The 14,565-nt window shown below is 69.6% G+C and overlaps 2 protein-coding genes across 2 annotated transcripts; one reads left to right on the forward strand and one right to left on the reverse strand.

Moving 5' to 3' along the window:
- Positions 1-201: 201 nt before the first annotated feature.
- Positions 202-7,399, reverse strand: B4GALNT1 (beta-1,4-N-acetyl-galactosaminyltransferase 1). The gene is made up of 12 exons (XM_051643733.1): positions 7,351-7,399; positions 6,669-6,715; positions 5,911-6,110; positions 5,198-5,380; positions 4,760-4,866; positions 4,339-4,376; positions 3,830-4,010; positions 3,470-3,571; positions 2,797-2,984; positions 2,471-2,611; positions 1,765-2,002; positions 202-995 (listed from the first exon to the last, which is right to left on the reverse strand). Exons 1-12 carry the CDS (start codon positions 7,397-7,399, stop codon positions 781-783), a joined length of 1,689 nt encoding a protein of 562 aa, XP_051499693.1. The 3' UTR covers positions 202-780.
- Positions 7,400-8,618: 1,219 nt separating this feature from the next.
- OS9 (OS9 endoplasmic reticulum lectin) lies at positions 8,619-14,391 on the forward strand. The gene is made up of 14 exons (XM_051643735.1): positions 8,619-9,020; positions 10,051-10,218; positions 10,310-10,373; positions 10,477-10,553; positions 10,659-10,757; positions 11,109-11,307; positions 11,388-11,528; positions 11,870-11,943; positions 12,037-12,079; positions 12,195-12,283; positions 12,415-12,666; positions 12,760-13,081; positions 13,162-13,274; positions 13,767-14,391. Exons 1-14 carry the CDS (start codon positions 8,853-8,855, stop codon positions 13,887-13,889), a joined length of 1,932 nt encoding a protein of 643 aa, XP_051499695.1. The 5' UTR covers positions 8,619-8,852; the 3' UTR covers positions 13,890-14,391.
- The last annotated feature ends 174 nt before the right edge of the window (positions 14,392-14,565 follow it).

Consider the following 14,565-nt stretch of genomic DNA (forward strand, 5'->3'; position numbering starts at 1 on the left):
GAAGTGGGGGCGGGGCGGGGGCGGAGCTTCCGGGAGCAGTGATGGGTCCCGGGACCCCACGGGAGCCTCAAGCGCTCATAGACCCCCCTGGACCCGGCCCCTCTGGGGCCCCGCAGACCCCCCGGGCTCATGGCTGAGCCCCGCGCACCCACCCCCTGAGGACAGACCCCCCCGCGCCGGGGAAGGAAGCGGCACGTCCGGTCTGATTAAAATCTCACGGTTCATTGGGTAGAAAAGGGCGGGGGGGGAGCCCCGCCCCCCATCCCGGCCCTGGGGGTCCCGGGAGGGGGAGGGGCCGAGACTTGGCACAAAAATCCTGGCGGCAGCGCGGGGGGAGGGGCTGAATCATAGAAAAGTGATGGGGGGGGGGGGGCAAAAAAGGCGGGGGGGTCACCCGGACACCTCAGTACCGTGGGGGGTCCCCCCGGGTTGTCGTGTTCCCCCCCTCGCCACCACCACCCCCCAAAGTACAAAAGAGCTAAAAACACCGCGGGGGGGACGGAGGAGGGGGGCGCTCCAGGGTCCTCGGGAGGCCCTTTGGGCGGGGGGGTGGCCCTGGGGGGTCACTGCCCGGGACCCTGAGGGGCGACCCTGGGTTTGCCCCCCAGTGCTGGCCCATGATGGCGGCCCTCGGGGGTGGCCCTGGGGGGTCGCCCTCAGGGTGCCCATGGAAGTGACCGGGGGGGGGCGGTGTCCCTGGGGGGTGTCCCTTGGCAGTGGCCCTCGTGGGCAGCCCGGGGGAGCGGGGGAGGTGCCCCCGGTGGCTCCCGTGGCCCCGGTCTAGCTGCCGCTCATGCACTTGAGGCGGTTCTTGAAGAAGAAGAGTCGCTGCTTGAGGCGCACGCTGGGGTCGCGGGGGGGCGGGTACCGGTACCGGGCGTACTGCCGCTCCCCCTCCCCCCGCCCCCAGGGCAGCGACAGCTTCGAGGCGTGATCCACAACCACGTCCTCGCATGACCCCACGTGCAGCACACCCAGACCGTCGATGAAGAACTCTGGGGGGGACACAGATACCCCAAAAGGGGCTCAGTGCTGCTGGGGGGGCTCTGGGGCCTCCTCAGGGGACCCCATGTCTGAACTGCCCTCGTGGGGCACCACAGTCCCCCCCCGGCACCCTGACACACTGAACCCCCCCCCGGTGACACCCCAGACATTCCCCACCCCTGGCACCCTGGATGTGCCCTGGGACACTCGTCCCCTTCCACCCGGCACCCCAACACCCCCCATCTCGGCACCCCCTGGACCCCCTTGGGACACCCAGACCCCTCCCAGCTGGGACACCCCCAGCCCATGGGTGACAAACGCAGGGGAGGGGGGACAGGCCCCAGAAGGGGCTCAGCACTGGGGGCCTTCAGCACCCCCAGTGTCCCCCACTTTTCTCTCAGCGTCTCAGTGCCCCTCCCCTCCAGAACCCCGGTGACCCCATTGCAGGTGTCCCCCCTGCCAGCCCCTCACGCCCCACAGGACCCCCCCCCCCAAACACCTTTGGACATCCTTTCCAACCCCACACTCCCGGTGGGAACCCTTCCCGCCCTAAGGACCCCCCCCGACACCTCTTCCAAGACCCCTGGACACCCCTTTCCGAGACCCCCGCCCCGCCCTCTACCCTTCCCGGCTCCAACAAAGATGGACCCCCCCCCCCCCCCCGCACCCTTGGACACCCCTTCCTGTTACTCCCACCCTCTTACCCTGTTTCCCCCAGACCCCCCCGGGACAACCCATCCCGGCTCTCCCCACCCCTCCTTCCCCCTCCCCCGCCCTCACCGAGGTGGGCGACCCTGCGCAGCCGGGGGTCGAACCCGACCTGCCGGACCTTGTCGGTTCGGGCCAGGAAAAAGTTGACGACGCCGTCGGTGACGACACAGGCGGGGAAGCCCGGGAGGCGGTGATGGAAACCGGGCCGGGTCCGCAGGCAGTCCCCCCCCGCGCCCCCGCCCCGCACGTTCAGCCGCTGCCGGTACGTGGTGGTGTAGCCCGTGATCTCCCGCACCGCCCCGCCCACCTGCGGGGGCACCGGGCACTGAGACCCCCCCCACAGACCCCCCCAGCATCACCCACCTGGGGCGGAGGGCACCAGCAGGTGACACCAGGCACTGCCCCCACCTCTCCCCCCCCACATCCCCCAGGACCCCTAACCCCCCCCAGCCCTCCCGGCCCCACCGGGACCCCCCCAGCGTCGTGTCAGAAAACTGGGGGGGCGGGCACTGGGGCACCCCTGGCATCAGGCGCGGGGGGATGCGGGGCACGGGCACAGCTCCTGGAACTGGGGGCACTGGGGGGCACTGGGGCACCCACCAGCTCCAGACACGGGACATGGGACAGCAGGACCCCCCTACCCAGAGCACGGGGACCCACTGGCCACCGGTGCCCCTCCCCCAAGTGCCCCCCGGTGCCCCCCCACCAGGTCCAGGCTGGTTCTCTCCAGCCCCCCCAGTGCCACCCAGCGCCCCCCTCCCAGCTCCCCCCTCACCAGGTCCAGGCTGGTTTTCTCCAGCACCTCCACCAGCCGCTCCAGGCGGGTTCGGGGGGTGAAGATGAAATCATCGTCCACCCACAGCACGTACTTGGTGACAACCTGCGACACCGCCAGGTTCCTCCCGGCGAACCAGCCCTGGGGGGGGCCCGGTCAGTGCCCGCCCCAAGGCTGCCCCGGCCCCAGCCCTCGATCCCACCCCCCGCTAGCCCCTCCATTCCCCCTGGGTCCCACCCCCTGCCAGCCCCTCCGTGTCCCCCTCCCCTTTTCCCCCTCCCTGGGTCCCACCCCCTGCCAGCCCCCCCGACCTCCCCAGCCCCCACCTTGCCGAAGGGCATGAGGTAGTGCTCGATGTGGGGGCCCTGCAGGGGCTCGGGCTGGGGGCTGTCATCGGCCACCACGATGGTGACGCTGGGGTAGAAGCGCCGCACGCTGGAGATCAGAGCCCGCAGCTTGTCATAGCGCAGGAAGGTCTTGGTGGCGATTGTCACCAGCGCCGTGACATTGTACCCTGTGGGGGGGCGGGTCAGGGGGCGGCTTGGAGGGCCGGGGTCCCGCAGGGGGAGGGCTGGGAGGTTTGGAGACTTGCACTGGGACAGCGGGAGATTTGCACTGGGAGGACTGGGGACCCATAATGGGAGGACTGGGAATCTGCACTACTAGGGATGAGGATCTGCACTGGGAGAGCTCGGACTCCTGAACTGGGAAGGCTGGGACACACACACTGGAAGGACTGGGGAACTGGGCTGGGAGGGCTGGGGACCTGCACTAGGAGAACTGGGAGGGCTGGGAACTCCCACTGGGAGGACTGGGAGAGCTGGGAAACTGCACTGGGAGGACTGGGAGGGGCTCACTGGGAGCACTAGGCAGGCACACCGGGAGCACTGAGCAGGCACACTGGGAGCACTGGGAGCACTGGGAGAAGCACACCGGGAGCATCAGGCAGGCACACTGGGAGCACTGGGGCACGGGGGCCCCGGACTCACCCCCATCCACGGAACTGTCCCCGGGGGGGGTCGGGGCCGTAGAGGCGGGGGGGGGGCGGGTGACGGATGCGGATGGTGAAGGTGGCCTCGTGCCCGGGGGTGCAAAACCGCACTGTGGGGGGACGGGGACTTGGGTGGGGGTGCCCACCCAGCCCGCGGGACCCGCCCAGGGGGTCAGCACCCACCCAGGACCCACCCACGGGGTCAGCACCCCTCAAATCCCACCCCTGGCACCCAAAAGACCAGGAGCCACCAGGTCCCACCCGTGGGGTCACCACCCACCCAGGTTCACCCCCACTCATATCCCCCCATGGCACCCCACGTGTCTGGCCCGTGGAGGGACCCCCCGCCCCCCGTGTCCCCCACCCACGGATGTCGGCGGTGTCGGGGTGGAAGCGGGTGTTGGTGTAGGTGACAAACTGGAGCTGCCGGTTCAGGTGGTCCAGGTGGGGGGAGGACAAGGAGAGGCGGGGCTGCCCCTCCCCCTGCCGTGACACCCCCTCCACCTCGGCTGCCACCGCCAGGGTCCCCAGGGTGGCCGTCAGGTTCACCTGGGGGGACACGGGGAGGGCATGGGGGACATGGAGGGACATGAGGGGAACATGGGGGGGCACTGGGGGGACAAAGGGTGGCGTGTGGGACATGAGGGATATTGGGGGGACACGAGGGACAGACAAGGGGGACATGGGGAGAAGACTGGGGGATGGGGGGGACACAGGGGAGGCACATTGGGGGGACACGGGAGGACAGGGGGAAATATGGGGGGGCATAGAGGGGAGACGGGGGGAGGGAGACGGGGGTGGCAACACTGGTGGGGATCCGGGGCAGGGTCCCCCTCCCCCGCCCACATGTGGCCCCGCCCCCCGGCCCCGCTCTTACCTGGTACCGGTCCCTGCCCCCCGCCTGCAGGCTGAGCCCTGCGGGGACACGGGGGGGTGAGTGGGTCTGGGGGCTCCCAGACCACCCTTGTCCAGCAGCTCCTCCCCCTGCCCCCCGCCCCGCGCCCTCGTTCCCCTCCTGCCTCTCTGCCCCCCTTCTCTGTGCCCCCAATGCCCTGTTGCCCCTCCTCCCCCCATGCCCCCCGTGCACCCCCCACTCCTCTGCCCTCCCGCCCACTTCCCCCCGCCCCTGTGCCCCCCCCCCCTGCTCCTCGTACCTCCCCCCCCGCTCCTGTTCCCCCCCTGAGCTCCACTCCTACACCCTGGACACTTCCCCCCGTGCCCCCCCCGCCCCTGTTCCCCCCCTCCCCGTGCCCCCCTGTATCTCCCACCTCCCCCCTGGTGCCCCCCCCGCCCCTCACCGGGCACCAGGATCGTTTGCAGAGGCCGAACCTCCACCCCCTGGGCCGGGTACTCGAGGGGGGAATTGGCCGGAACGATGAGCAGGCGATCAGCGGGAGTCAGCACCCTGCGGGGGGCACAACCCCTGCCCCATAGCACCCTGCTCCACAGCCCCTGCCCCATAGCACCCTGCTCCACAGCCCCTGCCCCATAGCACCCTGCGGGGGGCACAACCCCTGCCCCATAGCACCCTGCTCCACAGCCCCTGACCCCAGCACCCTCCCCCACAGCACCTTGCCCCACACCCCCTGCCCCGGGGGTCTCATCCTGCCCCACATTGATCTTGTGTCTCCCCCTGCCCTCGTGTCAACCCCGTCCCCTCTGTCCTGTCCCTGCTGTCCCCGTGTCCCACTCTCCCCCCTGTTCCCCCTGCACCCCAGCCCCCTGTCCCCTCTCACCGCCGCCGGTAACTCTCGTACTCCCGCTCCCGCTCCCGTTGCAGCCGCCCCCGCTCCCCCGGCCCGAAAGCGCTGGCGAAATCCACGGGGGGGCCGAGGCCGAAGAGCTGCCGGGGGAGGGGGAGGGGCAGCGCCAGCCCCCCCCCTTCGGCCTGGCACGAGCAGCCGTTCCGGGGCAGCAACCTGCCCGGGACCCCCCTGTTACCGGGGGGGGGACAGGGACAGGACACCACGCCACCCCCCACCTTGTCACCCACCTGCCACCAACCCCCTCCCATCACCCCACCCCAGGGTGCCCCCCCTCCACATAGTCACCCACCCCCCACCACCCCAGGGTGCCCCCCCTCGGGGTGGCCCCACCCCATGGGACCCCCAACCCTTCCATGAGTGCCACCATCCATGGGTGCCCCCCTAACAGGTGTATCCTCCTAAGGTGCCCCCTCCCATAATTACCTCCCACCCATAACTCCCCCCCAGATGCTGCCTCAAGTTGCACCCCATAGGTGCCCCCCCCCCCGGTGCTTCCCCCAGATGCCCCTTCATTGGTTGACCCCCCCATAGTTTCCCTCTCCCTGATACCCCCCCCCCCACGTGCCTCCCACCCATAATTGCCCCCCACCCATAGCTCCCCCCCCCCGATGCCCCCTCGAGCTGCCCCCTCCCCCCAGTTTCCCCCCCACCTGCCCCCCCCCGGTGCCGGTGCGGGTTCTTACTCCATCACCTCCTCCTTGAGGCGGAAGGGCACGTGGGGATAGGAGCGGGCGGGGGGGGGGCAGCGGGGGGGGCGGCAGGCGGGGGGGGCCGGCGCTGGGGGGGCCCTTGGGGGTGCGGAGCAGCAGGAGCGCGGCCAGAGCAGCCGTGCCCAGGAGCAGCAGGCACAGGGGGCGGGGGGCCCCCCGCATCCTGCCGGGGGCTGGGGGGACAGGGACGCCAATGACCCCAGGGACCCCCGGGCCGCCAGTGCTGCAGCACAGCGACCCCCCCGTGCACGCCAGCACAAACCAGTGCCTCCCAGTTCAACCTATAGCCCCAGTGCAAACCAGCGCCTCCAATGCCTCCCAACTCACCCCAGTACAAACCAGTGTCACCAGCGCCCCCCAGTGTAAACGAGCGCCCCCAATGCAAACCAGTGCAAACCAGTGCCTCTCAATTCAACCTATTGCCCCCACCACCCCTCAGTGCTCCCAGTGCTTCCCAGTGCAACCCAACGCAAATCAGCACAGACCAGTGCCTCCCAGCGCTCCCAGCTCCTCCCAGTGCAACCCAGCACAGACCAGTGGACACCAGAGCAAATCAGTGCCCCCAGTACCACTCACTGCCCCCCGTTGCCCTCCCAATCTGCCCCACTGCCCCCCTCCCCGCCCCCCCCCATTGCCCCCAGTCCCGCTAATGCCCCCCCAGTCCACCCCAATGTCCTCCAGTTCCCCCAGTCTGCACCAGTGCCTCCCAGTGACCCCTCCCCTGCCCTCACCTTGGGGTGGGTAAGGATCCCGGGGGGGGGGGTCGGGGTCGGAGGGTCTCAGCCCACGCTCATGGCTCTGCCCCCGATGACACCGGCCTGGGGAGGGGGACACAGGGACAGCGTTGGGGGCAGGGGAGGGCAGCACCTCCCCCTGTGGAGGAGACCCCGCGTCCTACTACCCCACACCTCCTCCCCCAGGGACACGGCTGCAGGCGGAGACCCACCGCACCCCCTCCCGACTGGGGGGCTTTGTTCAAGGATGGGGGATTAAAGGGGAGAGGGGGAGGCAGAGCTGGGGGGGGGGGATGTCTGGCAATGGCAGAGGGCGGGGGGGGGGGTGCTGGGGGTGTTTGGGGGGGGGGGCGGGGTAAGGGGAGAGCAGGGAGGGATGTTGAGGGGAATCGGGAAGGGGGGAACTCCGTGGCCTGGGGGGGGATGCTGGGGCGGTCCGTGGGATGGGGGAAGCAGGGAGGGTCCTGCGGGGTTTTGGGGGAGGAAATGGGGGTGGGGGGACCAAGAGACCCAGGAGATGCGGGGGCGCAGGTTGAGGGGGTGCAGAGGATGGGGGTTGGGGGGGTCAGCAAGGCTGGGGGCTGCGGGGAAGGGGGGCTGGGGATGTCCTGGGGAGGGCCCGGCGGTACTGGGGGGTAACGAAGGGGTGCGGGGGGGGGATGGTGGCGGGGACGACGACGATGGCGGGGCCGTGGGGCGGCGGCAGGTGCCATCCCAGTCCGCGACATGTCGTGACAAAGGCGGGGGGTGGAAGCGCCGGGACGCTCCGGCCCTACCTGGCTCCGCCGGCGGGTCCCGGCGCTTCGCGGCCGCGCATCGGAACCGGCACCGGCAGCGGAGGGGGGGGGGAGATGGGCAGCGCGCCCCCGGTGGCCCCTACCGGGAACGGCAGCGCCGCAGCCCCGGGGAGGGGGGGGGACACAAAGCTGGGAGGGGGCGGCCGCCGCTGTCACCGTCGCATCGGCTCGAGGGGGGGAGGTCGGGGCTGCCTCGGGAAGGGAGGGGCTGGGGAATCTACCCCCCCGGCTGCCACAGGCCGGGCTTTGTGCCCACGCGTGGGAAGCACAACGGCCCCATTGAGCTGGAGGGGGTGGGGGAGAGACAGGGTGGGGGACGGGACCGGGCTGCCTGTGCCCTGGGGAGGGGGGGGGAGGGCTGGGGGCTGACAGCTGTGGGGGGCAGGGGGAGTTGGGGGGCTCAGGGGACCTAAGGGGGAGTCAGGAGGGGTTCTGGGAGGGATTGGGGGGTTGCTGGGTCTTTGGGAGGGGTTTGGGGGGGGGTTCTGAGGGATGTCTGGGGGGGGTGCTAGGGGGACTCGGGGAGGGCCTGGAAGTGTGCTGAGGTGTCTGGGAGGGCTTGGGGGACACTGGTGGGGGGGAGTCTGGGGGGACTGGAATTGTGCTGGAGGGTTCTGGGAGTGGGTGAGGAGGCTCAGGGAGGGCGGGAGAGGCTAGAAAAATGCTGGGAAGGGTTGAGGGGGCTTTGGGAACGGTCGTGGGGGGGGTCTAGGGGAGGTTGAGGGAGTGCTGGGGGGTCTGGGGGTTCGGGGAGGGCTGGGGGAATTCGGGTGGAGGGGGGCTGTGGGATCGAGGGAGTTGGGGGGTGCTGGGAGGTCCTGGGAAGAGGTTTGGGGAGGCTGAGGGGAGGTTTGGGGAGCTGGGGGGGGGGTACTGGAGGATTTGGGGAGATTTGGGGGTGTCTGCGCCTCACTGCGCCCCCCGGCCGGGTCGGGGTCTGGGGTGGAGGTGAGCAGAGCGTGGGGTCTCACCCTGGAGGGGCCCGAGCCCCTCCTCCCGGCTCCGGTAATCATGTGACAAACCCCCCCCCCCCCCCCCATCCCCGGGATGCTCGGTCCCCTCTCGGCCAATCAGCTCGCGGGGATCTCCTGCATCCCGCTCAGCCAATGGGAAGCCGCTCTGCGCCTTTAAGGGCTCCGGCGGGGACGTCAGAGCGGGCCGGCCCCCCCCCGCCTCGCCATTGGCTGCCGACCGCGCTGACTCAGCCCAATCGCCTTCGCCCTCCCATAGTGGCTTCAGCGTCGGTGCCGTCCCCCCGCACTCTGACCAATCGGCGGAGAGCTGCGCTGACGGACAGGCGGACGGACCAACCACCGCCCTCAGCGCCGTGGGCGGGGCGAGCGCGGGGAGGCGGCGGGCGGAAGCGGCGAACGGCAGGGAAAAGATGGCGGCGCGGCGGGGCCCGGGGCCCGGGCCGGCGTTGCTGGTGGTGCTGGCGGTGCTGGGCCCGGGGCGGCCGCTGCGGGGGGTCCGCGCTGCCCTCAACCTGCAGGAGCTCAGCGAGCTCAAGTACGGGCTGGAGATCCTCGCCGAGCCCGTGCTGGCCGGGCAGGTGGGCCGCGGCGGTGACGGGCACCGGCGGGGGCGGGGGCACTACCGGGGGCGGGGGCACTACCCCGGGGTCTTTACCGATCCGGGGACGCCGGCTGAGCGTCAGGATACTGGCCTGGGGTTGGGGAAACTTGCGCGGGATCATTCCCGTGCCGGGGGCACCGGCCTGGGGTCCCTACCGGGGCCGAGGTACCGGCTGGGGATCACGAATTCTGGTCTGGGGGGCTCTACCGGGGCGAGGACACCAGCCTGGAGTCGTTTCGTGCACGAGGGCACCGGCTGGGGGTCGGAAGCACCGACCCGGGTTTGGAGCGGGAGCACCGACTGGTGATCAGGGACACCGGGCTGGTGTCCCCGCCGGGACCCGGTGCCGGTTCGGGAGTGGTACCGGGGTGGGAGGACCTGCCCGGGGCCCTGCCCGGGGGGAAGCACCGGCCCGGGGTGAGGCCGGGAAGTCGGGGAGGAAGCGGAACCAGGGAGGTGTCGGTATCGGGGGGATCACCAGGCCAGACCGGGGCCGGGTCTCTCAGTCCCCTCCTCTGAGCTGCGCCCCCGGAGCTGTGGGGGCGCAGGGGCCGTGACCCTCCCCAGCACCCACCTGGCACCCGCGGCTTCCGTGTCCCTGGGTGGTTTCCGTGTCCCCAGCAGGCAAAGTCCCTTCCTGGGTGACGAGGGTGGGGACGAGGGTGGGGACTGGTCAACTCCCCGCGCTTGGTGGCGGGGGGGGGGGGGCTCTGCCACTGTCGTGCACCGGGTGACTTTGAGCAGGCAGAGGCCACCGAGAAGCCCCCGGGAGGCTGGACGGGGTTCACGGTAACCCTGGGCACCCTGTATGGCTCGGGGGGGCTGCTCAGAAGAGGGCAGAGAGGGACTCATCCCCCGGTCCAGTCCCAGTGAGACCCTCGGGCTGGCCCAGAGGCCCCCAACGGCTCCTGGCTGGGGGAGAGGAGGGGACAGCAGTGATGGGCATGTCCCCCACACTTCGTGCCCGTGTCACTGCCATGTGTGTCCCCCTGCCGTGTCCCCTCCAGCGACAGGCAGAGGACGTGGTGACCGTGGCCTCCAAGTTCAAGCAGCTCTACGAGTGTCACCTCCCCCCGCCCACCACCCCTGACCCCGAGGAGGAGTCTCGGCTCTACAACGGCTCCGGTGTCACCGAGCTCCTGCGCCCCATGGCAGCTGCCCCCTGCCTCGTCAAGGTGTGTGCGAGGGGGTCACGGGGGGGGGACATTGGGTTCACCCCCCAGGCCCTCCTGCCTCATCCCAGGGCTTTTCCTGCCTCTCTCCCAGACAAAGGACTGGTGGACCTACGAGTTCTGCTATGGGAGACACATCCAGCAGTACCACATGGAGGGTGAAAATGGAGGGGACACGGTGGTGTGGGAGGGGTCCCTGGGGAGGTGGGAGAGGGGGCAGATTGTCCCTGATGTCTCCCCGTTGCTGTGTCCCTCCTGCAGAGTCAGAGATCAAAGGAGACATCCTCTTTCTCGGCTACTACCAGTCAGCCTTGGACTGGGACAAGGAAATGGCTGAGGTCTGGGCTTCCCCCGCCTTGGGGACACTGCTGTCCCCTCACCCAGCCCCCCTCAGGAGCCGGGAGGGTTCCTGTCCCCACCCTGCTTCTCCCTGTTCCCCCCAGGCCTCCAAGCAGCACCGGCTGAGGCGCTACCACAGCCAGAGCTACGTCAACGGCTCCCGCTGCGACCTGACCGGGCGCGCCCGCGAGGCCGAAGTGCGGGTGAGACCTGGGACCCTCGTCCCCCCACTGTGGTGACACCTGTATCCTCAGCACCCTGGTGACACCTGTGTCCCCCCAGCCCAGTGACACCCCTTTCGTCATCGTGGTGACACCCGTGTCCCCACCACGGTGACTCCAGTGTCTCCACCATGGTTACACCTGCATCTCCCCCACAGTGACACCCCATCCCCTCCATCACAGTGACACCCGTGTCCTTGCCACAGTGACACCCGTGTCCCCAGCACATCGACACCCACACCCTCATTACGGCTCATGTGTCTCCACTGTGCTGATCCCCAAGTCCTACCCCCACCCCCTCCCCGGTGCCAGCTCCTCCCGTGTTCCCCACAGTTTGTCTGTGAGGAGGGGGCCGCAGACCGGCTGGCGCGGGTGGACGAGCCGCAGTCCTGCCGGTACGTGCTGACGGTGCAGACCGGGCGGCTCTGCCCCCACCCGGCCCTGCGCCCGCCCCGCGCCGCCCCCCGCCCCATCCGCTGCCACCCCGCGCTCAGCCCCGCCCAGTACGGCCAGTACCTGCGGCAGCAAGTGTGTGAGTGCTGGGGACACGGGGAGTGGGGGGGAGGGACACACGGCGGCACGGGGGGGTGACACGGTATCTTGTGTTCTCAGCGGACACCAAGCGGAAGGTGGAGGAAATCTCGGAGGAGCTCAAGAGCTTGGACACGAGGCTGTGGGGGGAGAGGGACGGGGAGACCTCCCCCCAGACCCCTCTGCAGCCCCGCGAGGGAGCACCAGGGGCACGTGGTGATGGTATGGCCACAGCCCCATCCTGTCACCCCCACGTGTCCCCTTCCTCCAGGGTCCTGTCACCCCCACATCTGCCCCCCTCCCCACCCCCATGGGGACAGTGCAGCCATGTCCCCCCCGTCCTTTTACCCCCATGGTGACAACACAGCTGTGTCCCCTCCTCTCCTTGTCCCCACTGTTACATGTCCCCTCTTTGCCCTGTCTCCTCTGTGTCCCTTGTCCCCGTGGTGACAGCACAGCTGTGTGTCCCCATAGTCCCATCCCCTCGTCCCCCTGCGGTGACATGTGGCTTGGGGACCTGTGGTGCCACCTGGTGCCACCCCTGCTCTCCTCTCCCGTGCCAGCTGCGCCGGGGGACGAGCTGGACCGGGCCAAGGAGCCTGTGCAGGAGGTGACCAGCCAGCAGGACAGCGCCAGTGTGAGTCCCCAGCGTCCCCGGGGATGTCCCCAGGGCCACCATAGGGGTGTCACAGGCAGAGGAGCCGTTTGTCACCTTTTGTCCCTCCCACAGGCAGAGGAGCTGTCCCCAAAGGCAGCCGGTGGCCAGGTGGCTGGTGAGTCCCCACCCAGTGGGGTGTGCCTAGGGGTGGTGGCCACTGTGTCACACCCCCCCCCACCCCAGTGCTGTCACCATCCCCATCCCTTCCCCCATGTCCCTTTTGGTGACAGATCTGCGGAAAAAAATCCACTTCAAAGTCATCAGGAGCCCTGGGGACCTTCTGCAGTTCATCGAGGAGCTGAGGGAGAGCACCAAGAAGGTGGGTGATGCCCCCCAGGCTGGGGAGAGACTCCCCAGGGCAGGGACAAACCGACCCCCCCCAGGGTAGCTCTTCTGTGCCTCAGTTTCCCCATCAACACCAAGGGATCTTCATGAGGACTTTCCCTCCAGGCCAAGGAGAAGGTGAGTGAGGAGGAGGAGGCAGCAAAGGCTCCCCCAGACCCCCCAGCCCCTGAGGAGCCCCCAGTGGGTGAGGGAGAGCAGCAGGAGGAGGAAGAGGAGGATGAGGAGGAAGATGAGGATGTGCTGGGGGGCTTTGAGAAGGAGCTGGAGTCAGTTCTGCTGCCCCGGGAGCAGATGGCCCAGCTGAAGGATGAGGTGAAGAGTGAGATGGAGAAGGAGTTTGACAACATCATCAATGAGGTGGGCATCAAAGGGGACCCCTTGGATGGCTGGAGACCCCCTGGTTGTGTTGGGGACCCGTGTGATCACCCCGACCCCCCCTGTTCCCCCCAGGTGGAGGACGAGCTGGAGACAGAGGGGCTGAAGGGCGAGTTTGACCGGACTCAGGCCTCCAAGTCCTTGGCCTCCACTCTCAACCGCCTGATGGACAAGCTGGAAGGGGGTGGTCCCAGCCCGGGGGGGCAGAAAGAGGATGAGGAGGGGGCTGGGAGGAAGGTCAAGGCCACCCCCCCAGGGGATGGGCGGCTGCGGGTGCGGGTGAGCAGGGTAGGGGGGGACGGGAGCCCCCGGGAGCCCCCCCAGGACAACCCCCAGCTCCAGCACATTGAGAGCGAGGTCCGGGAGCTGCTGGCCAAGGAGGGGCTGCGGGCTGAAGGTAGGGGCTGGGGGACACACGGGGCGGGGGGGTGCTCCCCCTGTCCCCTCCCCCCCTCATCACCTTCCTGCCGGTCACAGGGAAAATCGAGATCAAGATCGTGACAGCGGGAGCGGGGCAGGAGGAGGAGGCGGCGCCCTGGCTGAGCGAGGAGGAGACCAGGAACCTCAAGGAGATCTTCCTGAGCATCCTGGTGAGGGGGGACACACCGAGGGGGGGGGTGCAGGGACGGGGCGTACATGGGGGGGGACGGGACATTGAGGTGGGGACAACAACACTGGGACAGGGACGACACTGGAACTGGGGTGGTACACAAGGTTGGGGGGGACACACTGAGGCAGGGGGGGACACAGGGACCCCACATTCTCTGTCCCCCCCCGTGTCCCCTGACCCCTGGCTCCCCATCACCACGTCCTCTGTCCCCTCCCCGACCCAAATCCTGACAGCTCCCCAACTCCTGACCCCTCTACACACGTTCCCTGACCCCCCACATCCCCTGACCCCCCAAATGTCCCTTGTCCCCTGTTTCCCATATTCTCCCACTGCCATGTCCTATGTTCCCTCTCCCTGTCCCCCCACCCATGTCCGGTGTCCCCTTCCTGGCCCATATCCCCTCCCCACGTTCCCCCTGGCCCACATCACCCCCCACGTCCCATGTCCCCCCCATGCCCTGTGTCCCCCCCAGGTGCAGGGCACGGAGGAGGCGCAGCGGGAGCGGCGGCGGCACCAGACCCTGGAGGCCAATTACCGCTTCGTCTGGGGGGGCCGCGATGAGCCCCCCGGGGACTCTGAGGACCCCGACTTCTGACCCCCCCCAACTTCTGAACCCCCTCCCAGCCTCTGTTCCCCACCAGCCTTGTGCCTGGTGCCTGTGTGCCCCCCCTGCACAGCACCCCCGGGCTGGGTGTTGGTGCCCTGGGAGGAGAAGTGTGTGTGTGTCCCCACCGGTGGTGCCCCCCAGGGGGGGCGATTGGTCTGTTGGGGGGGGGGACAGTCTGGGTGGGGGAAACTCGCTGTGTCCCGCATGGTGGGGGACACCCCCTGCCCTGAGCACGGGCACTTCGTGACATGGATGATCTGGGGGAAAGCGGGGGGGCGGGGGCTGGGATTTAGGGCGTTGGGGGAGGCGTTGTGGTTTGGGAGGGGGCAGAGGGGGGGTCCTCTTGTTGCCACTGGAGCCGCGTGTGCCCCCCCACCCCCTTCGCCCCCTGGGTGGGGGGGGCCTCTCTCTCATAATGAGATGTAATAAGGTCATTAGGCCTCTGCCCCCCCCCGGCCCCTTTTTATCAATAAACTGAGGTCACCCCCCCCGTCCCTGTCCCCTGTGACCCTCCCGAGTCCCCTCCCGCTGGGAATTGCCGCGGGGAGGGGTCGTGGTGGGCGGCAGCCAATCAGCGCCTGGGCGGGGCGGGGTCTCGCGCGTCGCTGCCAATGGGAGCGCGGGACGGGGGGGGCGCGGCCGAGCGCTCGGGACGGGGCAGCGG

This window comes from Apus apus (assembly GCF_020740795.1).
Source record: "Apus apus isolate bApuApu2 chromosome 28 unlocalized genomic scaffold, bApuApu2.pri.cur SUPER_28_unloc_1, whole genome shotgun sequence".
Taxonomy (NCBI): Eukaryota; Metazoa; Chordata; class Aves; order Apodiformes; family Apodidae; genus Apus; species Apus apus.